We start from the raw sequence: 17,918 nt of genomic DNA on the forward strand, positions 1-17,918 counted from the left end.
ACTTTTTCTTCTGCTAGACGTGGGGTTTCTGATTTTATTCCTAGGTTCTTAATCCATTTTGAGTTGAGTTATGTTCATGGTGAGAAATAGGGATTTAATTTCATTTTGTTGCATATGGATTTCCAGTTTTCCCAGCATCATTTGTTAAAGAGGCTATCTTTTCTCCAATGTATGTTTTTGGCACTTTTGTCTAATAAAAGATAACCATACTTATGTGGGTAAGTCTCTGTGTCCTCTATTCTGTACCACTGGTCTACCAGTCTGTTTTGGTGCCAATACCATGCTGTTTTTGTTATTACTGCTCTGTAGTATAGCTTAAGGTCTGGTATAGTGATGCCACCTGCTTCACTATTCTTGCTAAGGATTGCTTTTGCTATCTGGGTCTCTTATTTTTCCAGATGAATTTCATGACTGCTTTTACTATTTCTATGAGAAATGTCATTGGGATATTGATTGGAATTACATTAAATCTGTATAGTGCTTTTGGTACTGCAGTCATTTTGACAATATTAATTCTGCCTATCCAAGAACAAGGGAGATCTTTCCATCTTCTTGGGTCTTCTTTAATTTCTTTCATTAGTGTTCTGTAGTTTTCATTGTAGAGGTCTTTCACCTCTTTTGTTAGGTCGATTTCCAAGTTTTTTTTTTTTTTTAGGCTATTGTAAATGGGGAAGTTTTCCTTCAGAGGATTTGTCACTGATATACAGAAATTCCTTTGATTTATGGGTGTTGATTTTGTATCCTGATACTTTTCTGAATTCATTAGTTCTAGAAGCTTTCTGATAGAATTTTTTGGGGTCTTCTATGTATTGAATCATATTGCCAGCAAATAGTGTTAATTTGAGTTCTTCTTTTCCTGTCTGTATTCCTTTAATTTCTTTTGTCTGTCTAATTGCTCTGGTCAGTGTTTCAAGAACTATGTTAAATAGAAGTGGTGAAAGAGGGCATGCCTTTCTTGCTCCAGTTTTTAGAGGGAATTTTTTCCATTTAAAATGATGTTGGCCTAATTTGTTCTTCTTTTTCTAGGACTTTGAGATATAATGTCAAGTCATTTATTTGTTGACTTTTTCTTCTTTTAAGGAATGAACTCCATGCAATGAACTTTCCTTTTAGTACTGCATTCATAGTGTCCCAGAGATTTCCGTGTTCTCATTCACCTCTAAGAATTTTTTAATCTCCTTCTTGATGTCTTTTGCAACCCATTGTACATTCAGCAGCATATTATTTAGTTTCCAAGTATTGTTGTAGTTTTTACTTTTTATTTTTATCATTGATTTCTAATTTCATCCCATTATGATCTGATAGAATGCAGGGTAGTACCAGAGTTCATAAATCTAACCACTGAGGTGACCAAGTAAAAATTCCAAAGGTAGCTTTAAAAAATAGTCATTGGAATCAACCCCAGTGGATTGAATGAACTGAAGACTTAATGCAGTTAAAGGGAAAACAGAATTGCATGATTATCTAAAAGAATCTGCCCAAATCCCATTATGAATGTAGCACAGAATAATACAAAGAAGATAAAAATATGAATAAGAAAGTAAAGATAGTAGGATGAGGAGGGTAATCCAACTATTAAGAGTTCCAAAACAAGAGAGTAGAGGAAGTGGGGAGAAGAAAAATGTAGAGATAATGCTGAGATTTTCTAGAATTGAGGAAGACTCATTTTCAGAGTGAACACACTTAGTTTACATGAAGGGTAAATTAAACATATCTGTCCCTAAATTGACTATAACAAAACGTGTAGTGTCAAAGACAGAGCCATGAAAGAAAAACCCTACATAAATAGGAATGGTAATTTAAATGCCTACAGATCATACATGCCAAAAGACAATATAATAGTGTGTAAAATGTCAAAGAAAAAATAAAATTTGACCTTCATCTTTATACCTAAACCAATATTCATTTATGTGTAGGCAAAGACAGTAAGCACATAAAGATTACTAAAAAATAAACTCAAAAAGAATGAAATGAGTGCAAGAAGCAAGAAAGGACAAAGTAGTTGGTACATTAAATAAATAGATTTCAGTGGTGATTTTAAAAATGGGGTAAATATAATGACTCAGATTCAGGGGTTTATCTACCAGGTAGAACTATAAACTAGGAAACTAAGTGGAAGATGGGTAGGAAAAATTTGGAGTTAAATACACTAAGATATTTGTACTATTACAAAGAAAGAGATAGCTACTGATTGCCAGTATGTTTTAAATGTGCATACAAAAGTGGAAAGATCATTTAAAAATAAAATCGAATGTAATACTTCTAATGAAGGAATGATGCAAATGTTGCAAATGTTATATGACAACAGAAAGAAAAAAAAGGGGGAAATTGTATATTGATCCAGAGTAAAATTTCACGTAAATTTCACGTAAAATTTTAAATGCAAATAAAATAAGATTCCATGCTTATGAGAGAGAGAGAGAGAGAGAGAGAGAGAGAGAGAGAGAGAGAGTGTGTGAGCACAAGTTCAGTAATATACATAACCTACATTGGAATGGTGACATTGGGAGGAAGAGAAAAGCACTAGTGGAGGGTAGAAATGCAGTTTGAATTCTATCCATAAATTTGTATTTCCAAATAAATATATGATTGATGATCAAATTTAAATATAATATATTCTCTATTATGATTTTGTTATTTTTTTTAAAAAAGCATGAGCCAAAACCAAGCTGGTTCAGGAATGTTAAGTAATATTCCCAAGATCATAGTCCAAGAGGGAGAAGCCAGGGAAATACAGATTCTAATAGCAAGGTCTGTTAAACTGGCTTTGGCTCATTCGTTTTTGCATTAACACGAACAGGACTTGGCATGTGGCACAGGAATTCAGAATGAGAGGCAACAGCTGGGATAGTTCCTGGAGGGAAGGCCCTGATGATAGTGGTCTGATATTAAATGCCACCATTTTACAGGGAGCCTCAGGCTACATTTGGCATCCAGAGGTCTGATCCAGTTGTAGAGCAGCCAAATCTTAGAGAATCATAGGTTCTGCATTATGGAAACTTAGAGACTGTATAGTTCAATTGGTTTAGTTTACAGGTTCAGAAAGTGAGACTTGTTCAAAGTTATGTAAGCAGTGAGTGACAAGACTCATAATCTAATACTATTCCAATTATACCAAGTGCCCTACACTTGTCAAATAGCAGCAGAACACTCTTGAGAAAGGATGATCGTATGTGATGTGAAGGTGATGGTGATGGGCATTACACTATAGACCCTCATTAAATCACTTTACAAGTATCCTCTTGATTAATCCTCAGAACAAGCCCAAAGTTAGGTACAACTATAATCTCCATTTCAGATTAAAAAAAAACTTTTAAAATTTCATAATTAGTAAATAATAGAATTATAACTCAGAAAGTCTGATTTTTGAGCTAAAACTCTTTTAATTCTACGAGATACTGAAGACTCAAATGTTAGCAGAAAGGAAGGTGGGTGCCAAGAAGTACAATTGCATTTTTCTTGGGTTGAACTTGCATATATTTAATAAAATTGCATCCTTCTTGGGTTGAACTTGAATTTATTTTCCTTCATTAGATATGCAAAGGTAATGTTTGGCTTAGAACTCAACATTATGTGATGCTTACATGTATTCTATATGGTTTCAATTCAGGTAGAAATGTGGAGCAATAAGTCAGAGTGTAAATGTATTGACTCCTACTATTGGACTAAACCTGAAATATTTTTTTGCAGCAAAATTGTGATTTTCATGCATATAGGGAGTACTTATACCCCAAACAAAACATTTCACCCTTTCTCTGGTATGGATAACCATTATCAACATAAAATGACACCTTAGCCAAACAACAGTATTTAGTTTGCTTGATACCAAAATGAAAGAATAAATGACTCATATTTTTCTAGTGATGAGATGCTATGAGTTAGTGGCTATTAATAATATAGTTTAAAAGAGATCTATATTTATGACTCCAATGTCTCCATCCAAGAAAGAAATAAATCTTGTTACTTCTACAGCTAAGTGGTCCACAGTGAATAGGAGGCTGAGTTCACATTTCATCAGTCATTCATTTATCTACTGTGCTTAATCAATACAAGTATGAGGCAATCTCAAATTTTTAAATTTCAATGATGTTTTCATTTCATTCAATTACAAATTAAGCAATATTTTAACAATCTGCTAAACATACACTCAGGGGATAAAACAAAATTTCCCAATACATAAAAGTTTTATTTGTTGGAAAACCACATATCTTTAATGCATTGCTATACACACAGAAAGAGGGCTGACTATAAAATTTTTCTTCCACTGTAAAAAATTATAGGGTTTTCACATAAGAATAACTATTACCCAAAGGATATACAGTACACAGTTGCCCAAAGAACTTATATCCTGAGGTCTTATCCATCGACAAGATATTTTGAGGGAAAGTAGTGAAACAAATCAATTTTATTTGTGTAATACTAGAATTTCTTGTGTGAAACATTGAAATTGAAAGAAAAGATCACAAAAGAACACAGAAACATGGGTGAAAAACAAGTTACAGACATAGGACATGAAAACACTGTGATGAACTCAAATCAAGAAAATGATCAATAAGGGTTAACCTAATAAGCTTAGGTAGATACAGTTTTGAAAGAGGTACATATGATTGATAGAATTCATAAAATGGCAGTCAATAGGCCAAATATTCTTCAGAAACGATTTGGGGCTTGTATATTTGCTATTGTTTTTCCAACAAAGTTTAAAAATTATACTTCATATTTTTAAAATATATTTTTTCTGTTTTTCTTAATAAAGTTGAGATCACATTACAGAGAAGGAATAAACTAGAGTTTAGTTATTGCTGTCCGTTACACAAAGCTTTCCAGTTTGCGCGCCCCTGCTTTATTCATCCTTTTTATTCATTTACATGACTAACCTGCCCCCTATAGTCAAGTGAGCTCAAATCCATTTAGGTATCACCAAACAATTTGAAGTAGTGAAGGTAATCAACGACAGAATGTATTGAAATACTGGGTATCATTAGAGAGGTATTTTTTCATCCATCTCTTCATTCATTAATCCATTCATTCATTCAACAAATACTTGTTGAGTATCTGATAAGTGCAAGAATCTAGAATCAGATCAGTGGATAAATATTTAGGATTTCTTTTCATTGAGTTCTAATGTGGTCTTACATCTGGAAAAGCTTGCCAAGTATGTAAAAAAAGAGAGCTAAGGAAAAAATATGGATGTATTTTAAGATATGAAATCAGCTCTCTCTTACTGACATGACATGATTGTCATAGCTGAGATGCTTGCCTCCTTCTGCCATGATGTCCTGTCTCACCTCAGGCCCAGAGCAGTGAAGTTGGCCATCTATGGACTGAGACCTCTGAAACCATGAGATCACACAGACAATGAGAGCCAACTACATAAGGATCTTGCTAACTGGGACAATGAAAAGGACAGAAAAGTGGATGAATAGGGAAGTAATCTGCAGAAAACAAATTAAGACTTTGTGTTGAAGTTGCCTCTAAGGGATGTTTCCTTCAAAAATAAATAAGGAGAAAATGGAGTCTGCATGTGTTGCTCAGTGGCAGGGTACATGTTGAGGCTCTGAGTTTCATTCCCAGTACCGCCAAAGCGGAAAAAATCATCAGGAACTGAAATAAGTAGAGCAAAGGGCATGAGGACACAAATCATAAAAAGGTGTAAGTACGGTGACTCTGAGTGAGTGATGTATACATCTGACAAGTGTCCATTCAAGACCATCAGAGATTTGAGAGAGAAGCTCTCTGAATCAAGAGCAGAGAAAGAGACTAACACAAGAAAACATAAAAGTGGTAACTCAAACTTTGATAACTGGAAAATACTGATTTTTCAGGTATCTCCACAGAAAATTTTCTTCTTCTCACCTCCATCCTTAGTAATAAATGTTATCTTTAAGAATATATAAAAGGATATAAAATAAGAAATGCTAAGGAGTGCTAATTATTTAAATAGCCCCCAAAATGGGAAAATTTTAAGAAGGAAAGAGTAATCAATAGTAAAATGTGCCAAAAAGTATAGTTAAATAAAGATAAAAAACAAAGACCTTAGTACTTAAAAGAGACCAATAAAGCCACACTTAGTAGTGGAAAACCGAGAATAAAGAGTGTAAGAAAAAAGGAACGGTCAGAATAAAATGGGGGTGGCTATGGAGGGAAGTTGTGGGGTTGGATGAAGAGAGGAAGGTGGGTTGGTTATTCCATAGCCTGTTAAGATGACCAGTGGAGAGGACTGAATATATGCAAAAGAAAGTTCTATTACCAGATAGTTCATGAGTATTCTCATGTGTTGGAAAGGACCCAATCCAAATGTACTATTTACTTAAACTTTGATATTAGAGCAAAATTTGGCAACTTTTTCATAAACCATATTCTCAAGGTCATTCCTTGGGAAACTAAACTAATTTTTTACTATGGAAGTCTTCTTTAACTGACATCAAAATTCATTGACAATAAACTACTAAAGAAAATATGAAAATCTGTTGATTCCCAATATGACTTGTTTTCTGGCTTTCTACTTATAGTCTTAATTAGAAATGATTGTAAATGTTTCTGTTCTTTCTCTTTCTCTTTCTTTCTCCCCCCCATCCCCCTTCTCCTTCATTTGTTTGGATCTTTTGCAAGTGATGTTGTTTTCCACAGAGGCATTTATTGTTGGATCAATGAAATCAGCTAGTGTCATTCTACAGAGCCTTTTACATATTCAATAATCAAAAGAAAGAAAAATTAAGATACAGATGACAGGATTGTGGGGTTCATACTAGGAAAATCACGTTTATTGCATTCCTTTGTGGATCTACACCCAATATGCTATTTCTTCCGATTTTGATGTTAGAAATAGCTAATGGCAAATCCATGTTCACCAGATCAGGATCAAATAATATCAGTAAAATAAAAATAAAAGTTGAGTGTGTTTGGTTAAAAATGACCTGAGTAAGATGTCTTGTTAAGATATGTTTGTTTCATTCTGTTGCTGTGAAATAAGAAGAAAAAAGATAAAACCTACCATCTGATTATAGCTTTAAAAATAAAAACTCCTTAAACTATTTTTTTTCTGGGTAAAATTTAAGCAAAATGTTTATAATGTAATTTTTAAATGAAGGCACAATTTGAAATGGAAGCAAAACTGATTGTAAATTACATCCTATTGCCATATACACTTCTGCATCTGGAATCCGATACAAAAAGATAAATGTTTATTGCTTATTTCTTATTCAAGTGATACATATACATACAGAGCAAATATCTGAAAAGGCCTATCTACATTTACTGATAATTAAGATATGTTGCTTATTGGAAAATGAGAGTATGATTCCCAAATACAACTATCATGCATTCTGCAAAATGCATGGTTCGATCAACTCAGTTTTTTTCCTATGATGTATGGGAAGAAATCTCAAGAGCTTGTTTCTTGAGGTCTTAGTTTACAAATGGAGTTCCAGCCACCTTGAAGTATACCTGTGTCCATCCTTCAGAGCCCATCTGTACTGGATCCAGGTATTCATTATCACCACCTCCAATTCCCTCTTCCATCTCCATCCCCATAATGGCAATGAAAATGATCACCCAGAGGTGAACACTAGAAAGAATTTACTGCCTTATGATCCATTATTTGTACAATTAGGCTTAGGGATTTTGAAATTCTCAGCCCATCAGGTCCATAAAAAGCTAAGTAGAATTGTTGTACAGAGTAATTTTGCAGAGACTTCTCTCTTTAAGAGTCATTATAGAGATTGCCATTAGGGAACACAAATCTTAGAAATTTTTCTGTTAATATAACAATGATTGATTAAATGGTGACAAATCAATTCTATGGTCTAGCCAAATAGATTACAAATTCAACTGAAAATAAATAAAAATTACTGTCATCGGTCTGTATTTATATTATATTTTAAGTACTAAAGAAAGGGCTCATTTTGCTAGGAATTCCAAATTTAAAACAGGAACACAGGATTCAAAAACCTGTGCAGCATGTGGTCACTTACCCCTGCAAAGCTTTCTCTCCAAACCAGTCTCCTTTTCCTAAAGTCCTAAGAAAGACTGGGTCTTCACTAGGTGAGTCTTCACGAGTAACATTCACCTGCAAAAAGAAACAATAAAGTCTAAGTCTGCTGCACATCCAGGAGGATCAGGTGAATAGTAATTGATAAGGTTAATTTCATTACTGCTTTTTAAAACATTTTTATTTTTTTAAAAAAGAGTTTAGATTACCATTAACTAGTTCAAAGAATAATATCACAAATTCTAATTCAATGGCAAGAAATTATTCTAAAACATTTGTTACCATTTCAGGCTATTTTTAAGAAATAATGTATTAGGTAATCTTAATTTCACTTATTTTTCCTCTATTCTCATTTTCCTACACTCTTAGGCAACCACTCTAGTAGTGAGCATTCTATCAATCTATTCATATGTTCATAGATATGTTCATAGATATGTTAAAATACATGAATAATCACAGGTATCATTCTGAAATGTATTTTCTCTCAGTATTGTTTTAATTATTTATTACATGCTTATTAATTTTAATGTATTAGAGTTTTATTGTATAAATACATTTTCTTTCAAGTTGGGCATTTGTATTATTTCCACATTTTTTTTTTGTTTTTTCCTGCAATGAACATTCTCTACACACTTCTGCATGCACATCCAGCTTCTCTAAGAAATTTCTATTTCCCTCAGAAGAACCCAACAACCTTCATTCAAAGGCCCATCCCATTTTCACAAAGCCATACTGCAGGCTCTACTGGGCTATATAGCCCTTGTGATCCACATGCTTCATCAACAGGATTTCTTTTTAAAAAGATATACAAATCACATACGTGTCTTTTTGTAACATAAATAGTGTGTTCTTCAAAGAAAGGTGACTTTTTTGGCATTCTCTACAATTTGTAAGAAGTTCATAATAAATTATCATAATTGTTTAACAGAAAACTTCATTACTATAACAAGATTTCCCAGTGCATACAGGACTTGTGACATGGGTGACAACCCATAGAAGGTAAGTGCTTTCTTGTTGCATGAACAAAGACATAAATAGAGTAAGTTCTACCTTTGTATTAATTCACTTCTACCTTAAGCTCTGTAATGTTCATAATACTGTCTATGTGTCATCCAAAAAGTTAAATGGTTAAAATTCACCTACCTGGAAAATGTAATGAAGTAGAAAAACTAATTTCTTGAGACAATGCCAGACACTTAGACACATTTAAAAATACTATGCTTCAGATTTCTGAATCTTAGGATTGGATATCAATGACCAGAATTTTTATTATTATCAGTAGCCTATGTAAGGTGGAAGGAATTCAATTATTATTCTCCACTGATCCATTTGATTACTCCTCTACACAGCATTTCAAACCGTGGAAATTTAGTTTTTAACACTCTTATTTACTACAAAGCTATATCACAGAGACATTCATTTGCATAGTGATGAGGAATTTATAGATGTGGAAACTTTGGTAGGTTGTCTTTTTAAAATAAAAGTTAATGGGCCCTATCCTTGGGTTTCTGATTGATTCAAGTTAATATATTTAGCCAAAATTCATTTCTGCTATTTGTGTATTCTAATATATATATATATATATATATATATATATATATATATATATATATATATATACACAGTTTGCTAATTCTTCTATGAGAATGATGTAGTTTGCTTCCCATTTTAGTTATATATATATATATAGATAGATAGATATTAACACTGTTTCTATGAATATTCTTCTACATGTTTTCTGGTGTCCATGGGTAGTAGGATAAATACTTATGAATAAAGAGCAAGTTTATTAAGTATGCATCTTCAGTTTACTAGGTACTGACTCACTTATGATACATATGCACATTCATACCATCAATAAATGAAAGTTCATCTTATGCTATACAGTTGTCAGGACTTGGTACTGTAGGACTTTGATTGTTTATCTAGGAAGAAAAATAGTAAATAGTATTTTCTTGAATGATAATGGAGATGAAGCATTTTTATATTTTTTTGATCCTTTGTGTTTACTTTCTGATGATGTGTCTGATCATCCTTTTGTCTACTTTTTTGTGCTTTATTCATTTTATTGTCCTATTGTATTTATGTTTTATTACTGTTGATGCTTTAGACTTGGTTTATATTTCACTATCTTCATGTCTTGTTGTAGAAGTTATTAATTTTAATGTAATCACATTGAACTATGTTATCCTTGTTTCTATTTTTTAAAAATCTTAAGAAATCCTTCCCTACTCCAAGAAGGTAGAAGTATTCAAATTGTTTTTTAAATTATTTTCTGATTTGTTTTCTTTTACACTTAAGTTTTAATTGACTTTTTTATATGGTGTGAGGTAGGTAACCAAATTTTTTATGTCCCTGTGTATAATCAGTTTTTAATTTCCATTGCCTGTGTTGTCTTAATCAAGTTTCCACATAATCATGGATCTATATCAATATCATGGATCTATATTAGACATATTTGTCTAATCCTGAGGAAAATTATGGTCATGTTTTCTTCATTACCTTAATCTTAAGTTAAAATATCTACTAAATTATCTCCATATAGGTTCCTTTTCCTTTCAAATATTTTCCTATGTTGATCTTTTGCTTTTAATGATGATGTCTCAAATAAAATTTCCTCGTAAAAGGACATAGCATTTTTATTAGTTTTATTCCTGGATACTTGATTTAATAAATGATTATTAAATAACATTTCTAACTAAATATTATCAATATTTAGAAGGTCATGTAGATTATTAAATTATCATGAAGTAAAATTGAATTTTGCTTTTGGTTTACAGCTCTATGAATTTAAATGCACATATAAATTTGTATAACCTGCATCCCAATTAGACACAGAACAATTCTATCACCTTAAGAAGTTCCCTCATGTATGTGTTTATACTCACGTCCTCCCCAAATCTTGACCTTAGCAACCAAAAGTCTATTGGCCTCAGGCTAGTTTACTCTTTTCAAGAATGCCAGTTAATTGGAAACACATAATCCTTAATTTTTTGAGACTGCTTTTTCTTACTCAACATAATGCCTTTGAGATTCATCCAAGTTAATATACAGTTCAATAGTTTATTCTTTTTATTGCCCAGTAGTATTCCATTGAATGAATACCACAGTTGCTTTATCCATTCATTTGTTGAAGCATATTTAGCATGTTTCACAATTATGAACACAGAAACTATAAACATTATAACATAGTTTTTTATATAAACTATATTTCAGATTTCTAGAATACAACAAAGTACGATTGCTTTATTTAACTTTATGAGAAAATTTCAAATTGCTCTTCAGAATGGCTTTACCATTTCCAATCACTCTGCATCCTCATTAACACTCTGTATGATACATTGGTTTTTTTCATTTTAATCATTCTGTTAAGTATCCCAGGTTTTTCATGTGCAGCTTTTCAATGATCATGATATTGAGAATCTATTCATGACACATCTTCCATTTTTATATCTCCTTTGTTGATGTATCTTTTCAAGTCGTTTGTACATTTTTTAAAATTGGGTAGTTTTGTTTGGGGGTATTGATTATATAGGCTCAATACAAGCCCTTTGCACATATTTAATTTGCAAATATCTTTCCCTGTTAGTTGGTTATCTTTTTAGTCTCTTAACAGTATCTTTCATAGAATAAAATTTCATAAGTATGATAGAGCCCAATTTACCTTTTGTTTTTTATAGTTTGTGCTTTTGGTATGATGTCTAGGAGGTTTTTGTTTTGTTTTTACCAAACCCTAAATCATAAAGATTTTCTTCAAAACAGTTTGTAGATTAACATTTTTGCTTTTAAGACTTTTATCATTTTCTATTTAATTTTTACACAGGGTATGAAGTTTAGGTCCAGTTTTACTTTTCTTTCTTGCCTGTGGCTTACAAATTGTTCAAACACTACTTGTTAAAAAGACTCCCTTATTCACTAACTGTTCTCGTTAATTTATTGTTTTTTGTTTCATTATTAATTATGTTAACTGTAGGTACATTGTAAAAGCCATCTGAGAATTTTTATTATAAACAGATGTTGCATTAGCAAATGGCTTTACTGAATTGGTTGATATGATAATTCAATTGTTCTTTAGACAGTTCATATGGTGAGTTGTATTAAGTGATTCATTTTTCAATATTTAAATGGTAGTAAAATATCAATATCTGCCATACTAGTGACTATTGTATTTTCTTCCAATTCCCCTCACAACCTCTTTTATGTAGTTTTTTATAACAATGAGGGTCTCTTTCCATTTCTGTAAAAATGTGAATGTGTAACCTATGTGATTCTGCAATCTGTATTTGGGGTAAAAATGGGAGTTCATAACTCACTTGAAACTAATGTTTGAAATATGATATATCAAGAGCTTTGTAAGGTTTTGAACAACCAATAAAAATAAATAAATAAAGCTTAAAAAAAATCGATATCTGCACTGTCCAGTATGGTTACCATTAGATGCATGTAGCTATACAGCTATGTGGCTACTGGTGCTAAAAAATTGAATATTTGATTTAGCTAATTTTAATTTAGATATCAAATGAGACATAATGGCCACTGAATTAGCCTGTATATACATGGTACATTTTAACAAAGAAAAGTATAATATACTGAACAGTACTGATCTAGCTAAATTATAACTAATTTTAATAATATATCTACATGAAAAACAAGCTAAAATCATATCATCTTTAATAACTTTTTTATTTCTAAATATTGTGTCCTTTTCTTAATTTAATAAAATAGTTGGGATATCTAATATCACACTGAATAGAAATGGTGATAGCATGCATCTTTATCTTAATATAAAAGAAAATGTTGCTACTACTTCACTTGTGTATACACAAACATGTATATGCCTATACAAATAAAATTTCCATAAGAGAACACTTTCCATATTCAGAAATACTGAGCATTATGTTAATATGTTTAATCATCATGCTTAAATGCTTGTTAATTCTAAGAAGCAAAGCCATGTACTTCTAAATGTCATTTAATAGATAAAAAATTTTTAATCTGTTTTTTCTACTGGTTTCATATAAGATATGTTGAATAGAACCAGAAAATAAAAATGCATTTGAATTTTTCTTGGAATTGTGAAAGTGTTTTATCCAATCCTGTTTAATTTTGATTTAACTTGTGTATGGAGAAATAGTTTTTAGAGGCTTTACTATTGCAGGGACACACACAGAATTCTTCAGTGCTTCCTCCTACTGTTAAGGGAAAAAGTCATTTTTCTGGGCTACTGGAATGCACTGACTAAAGTACAGAGAACTAACTCAGCTTCTACCTGAGGCAAGCACCAGATGCTGTAAGCACTCTATTTCTAGTTTTAGAAAAATCACTTTGTGCGGATTTAATGGGGAGAAAACAAGTATTTTAAAGTCTATAATGCCTTTCTTTGTCTGGATGTACTTAATGGGAGAATGAAAAATGTTTTATTTTAAATAAAAAGTTTCACAGTTAAATAAATGAAACTAAACAAGGAAAAATCCATCTGTAACTCCATAGCCCACTGTTGTATCTTCTCTTATCTCACAACATTTTCTAAAAAGTCAGTTCAATGGTAACAAGAAAAATATCTTCACCAGCGTTACCCTTTAAAAATTTTACAAATGCATGGGAAAACAGATGTATACCAATATACCTGAAACAAGACACAATTTTAGAAAATTCTACAACTTATTATTTTATCATTGTTCATTTCTTTTTCCTAATTTTTACAACAGGGACTTAAGAATGTTCACCACCTTCTATATCTTATAGTGATTCTAATGTATTAATATAATTTTCATATCAACTGATAAAATTAGGACTCACAGAAGCTAACTGTGCAACTTTAAAAACCAAGAAAAAATCCATGCCTGGTTTGAAAACAATCATGACTACGTCAAGAGTCTAATATATCACTCTTTCTCTCCCGGGATCTGCACAATGTACTAAAATATTGTCAAAGGAATTGATTCCTATAGTGTAACTTCCAAGCTGTTTCTATTATACACATTACAAAACTCATAAAACAGCATCACCTGTTTTCAGCTGAAACTGGTTACAAAAGACTACTACTTTCTCAGGCAATGCTAGAAATTTGCAATAATTGGATGGTCGGAAATCCTGTCATACAGATTACTCCATGACAACAAATATGTCAACCAGATATAATTAAAGTAATTGAAGTCAAACAAATAGATATAATTAAAGTATAAATATTGTTTTCTTCATTTTATTGGGATGTTTACTGGTGTAAACACTAATATATTCATTTTGTTGATTCAATATTAGTTCAAAGAGGATTCTCTAAAATGTAATTCAAAAATACTTAGAATATTTCACACATCTAATTTACTGTGACTCAGTAAATCTTTCTAACCGGGCACAGTGGCACATGCCTGTAATTCCAGCTGCTTGGGAGGCTGAGGCAGGATGATTGCAAATTCAAGCCCAGCCTCAGTAACTTAGCGAAGCCCTAAGTCATTTAAAAAGTGAGACCCTGTCTCAAAATAAAAAATAAAAATGGCTAGGGATGTGGCCCATTTATTAAGTACCCCTCGCTTCAATCCCTGGTACCCCAAAGTAAATTAAAAAGATAAGCTATAAGTTACCAGAATCAGTCATCTTTTTAAATTAGAAAAATTATATTTACTTAATTTTTAAAGTGACAATTATAAAAATGTCATATAATTCCTTTCTACATGCATTTATCTCCCCATCTCTTTCTATACTTAATGCATAGAGACAGAAATACTTTTTAAGAATAATATATGAAAAAGAAAAATAAGTTCTAATCCTGGACTATAGCATAAAGACAATGTTAAAAAATGATTATGATTTTACTGTTGAAAGAAATTTATGATATTTTTAGCAATATGATAGTAGAGCATTAAAATAAATTTCCATTATAGGATTAATTCAATTTCTTAGTTTTTGAATATAAATTATAATATACATTGAAATATATATTGTTGAAAAATCAAAACAATATAAAGAGTAAAGTATGAGTTTTCATTCACACCCAATGTCTAACCTATTATTACTTGTCCTATACTTTACCTCTTTTACTAGTTTCTTAGTCTTTACCCAATATTCTTCATGAAGCTATGATACAACATGGAAACATTTATGATTTTATTGACCTCATAATGTTGAGCAATTTGCCTCGTGTGACTAAATTGAGTCACACATTTCTAGTAGCTAAGTTTAAAGGCAAATTCAAACTTACACTGTCTGATTTTAAAGGTCAGATGCTTCATTATATCAATGTTACTGCTCCTGAAGACTGGATGGATCTTTTAGGTGCCCTTAGTTATTTTTGTTGTTATTGTTATTGTTGTATGGTTTTAATTTGGGAGATCTCTTTTTATTTTTTATTTTCTTTTAAATTGAAAGAAGTTTGGTGGTGTTTTTGTGGAGACCTTTCTATTAACACAGACTTACCAGTGTCCTCTATAAGAACTATTATGATTATTAGCACTCAGGTACTTACTGGTCTTCCAAGTTACACTCTTCTTCACCCTAAATCATTCATTAGAAGATCCATTTTCAAATATTTCTCTGTCAGAGTCAGAGGATATGGACAACCCGAGATCAACACCTGTGTTCCAGCAGTGCTGCTGAACACCTGTGTTCCAGCAGTGCTGCTGAACACCCCAGCCTGCCTTCCTCCATCACTTCTGGTACCACCAAAGCTTACCTTTCCTTTGCTGATGATAAAGAAGGTGTCCCCTCTTGCTCCTTGCCTGATAATATATTCCCCATTTTCATAGTGAGTCTGAAAAATAGAAATAGTGAGAGAAAATATTAAGAAAGGAGTGATCTACAAAACAGTTCAACTTCTTCAAATATCAGTCCTCAGGGATGCAGTCACACTGAAGGAATTTCTTCTCTCAAGCTGAGAATCTATTGTGATCTGAAAACAAATAATAGTCAATAAATGCAATCATTACAAAGATATCACATCTACAATGCTCATTTAAAAATGTTTTGTGAATATCATTTTTCTTGGTAATTATATTTATCTTTTTTAAATTCACTCATTTCAGTTGTTTGATGAAAATACTTTTTTCTTCCATCAACTAACATGAAATGAAATAGCAGAGCTACTAATTAAACTGATCTTTCTGTATAATTTTATTTGTCACTCTCATTTTGTTTTACCATTCTCATAATGATAGCTTATTTTTTTCCCTCTGAGAAATTACTGTGACATATAAAAAAAAATCTTCCTTTGAATCTAGGTTTACTTTTACTGTAAATTAAATGACCCAAGATACTTTTTAAGGCACCACTTCATGACTTAATGTCCTTGCTTGAGCAATTTAGGTTTAGCCCTGTTAAACAGAATGTTTTAATTTTATGGGCTAAATTCTGGTCCAGCATCTGTCCAGCATAAACTATCAAAGGAAGAGCAAGCTAAGACTGTAAGAGGATTATCACAGCCAGTGGGTCTGACTCAGATATCACCACTAAGTCTATTCCCAGGGTGAAGATTACTCCTGCAATAAACAAAAGTAATTTCTATAAGGAGAGGTGGAAGAAAGTGTGTTGCTGGGTCACAAGGAAAAACAGAGAAATGTAATGGTACCACCTGGCCCCATCCTTCTCTGCAGCTTAGCAGGAGAGCTATATCTTGGGAAAGAAAATATTACCTTACATACCACATAAGAAACAGATTTCATGGTTTACACAAAACATCCATTAGACTAATAACTACTATTTGTCTTTATATTTCAATACCATTTTTTTCTTAGCACTTTATTCTCTTCTATCTTAAAATGACCTTTCAATAATATTTGATATTGACAGCAGCCATATTTTCCTTATTTATTTATAAATTTAACATATTACCTAATCTGTCACTTATTATTTTTCACTCAAATTAGTTCATTTGCCTAGTAACAAGATTTTTAGTTAACAGTTTTTCCTTATTTTCCTTGTCAATCTCAGTCATTATATGCTACATATAATCTGTTATGTACCTTTTAAGACTATTTTCCTACATTATAAACATGTATGCATATATACACATATACATATAAATAATTATTTCTAAACAAAATTAGGATTATAGGATGCACATTATTTACCTAATTTATTCTATTTAGCAAGATTACCTATATTTGATTTCCATCTTGCTTCATTAGAATTGGAAGATCTTTACAATACGGAGATTTGAAAAACAAAATCACAATAGTCTGCTTTTTATATCCATTCAAACATTTTTTTAATGTCCTTCTTATAGGCATTGATTACACAAAGATGAGTTAAGACAAAATTCCTAATAGCAACACCTAGTAGATCTTTTTTTGATGGTAGAAATTTATAGTTGCATTGTCCAATATGGTAGCCACTTGCTACTTGGGTTGTTGAGCTTTCACAGTATTTTCAAGTGTGTTTAATTTTATTTAAAATAGCCACACATTTCTAGTAGCTATTGAATTGGATAGCACAGGTAACAGCTAAAAGTGACAAGCAGAGAGTCACAATTTGCAGAAGTTGGGCAGGGGGAAGGATGGCATCTTTCCCACTCTTGATGTTTCCTCCCATACGAATGGAACTCAATAAAACCCAGACCTCTCTTTCCCTTCCCTCACTCTTGCACTAAAGGAGATGACGTGATGACATGGCTTATGTGATCAATTTGTAAGTAATCCACAAGGTATGCTCATCTCTGCTTCTTATTTCCTCACTGTGGAGGGAGCTTCTCCCTGAAGGAGAGCATCCTCTGCTGCTTCTCCAGGGGAAAGTTCTTCTTCCTGTTGCAGCGAGTGTGTTCCTGTCTCTACTTCTATAACATGAGAGCTACTTCAGCCCCGTTAAATGATCTGGTTTGGGACTCAAACTACATCCTCTAACTCACATTTTATTGGTAGTCAGAAGGAAATATAATAAAATATTATTATTTTGTAGTATTACTTTAGCTTTATTTATCTTACAATTCATCTTATTTATC

The 17,918-nt window shown here is 31.9% G+C and overlaps 1 protein-coding gene across 3 annotated transcripts in view; it reads right to left on the reverse strand.

Moving 5' to 3' along the window:
- Nucleotides 1-17,918, reverse strand: part of Prkg1 (protein kinase cGMP-dependent 1) — a 1,167,449-nt gene that overhangs the window by 191,667 nt on the left and 957,864 nt on the right. For all 3 annotated transcript variants that reach the window (XM_021720211.3, XM_005340332.4, XM_078042034.1), the window contains 2 exons: nt 15,660-15,737; nt 7,974-8,068 (listed from right to left, as the gene is read on the reverse strand). In XM_021720211.3, the coding sequence (XP_021575886.1) occupies nt 7,974-8,068; nt 15,660-15,737 (173 nt within the window). The remainder of the gene's footprint in view (nt 1-7,973; nt 8,069-15,659; nt 15,738-17,918) is intronic.

This window comes from Ictidomys tridecemlineatus, chromosome 1 (assembly GCF_052094955.1).
Source record: "Ictidomys tridecemlineatus isolate mIctTri1 chromosome 1, mIctTri1.hap1, whole genome shotgun sequence".
Lineage (NCBI taxonomy): Eukaryota > Metazoa > Chordata > Mammalia > Rodentia > Sciuridae > Ictidomys > Ictidomys tridecemlineatus.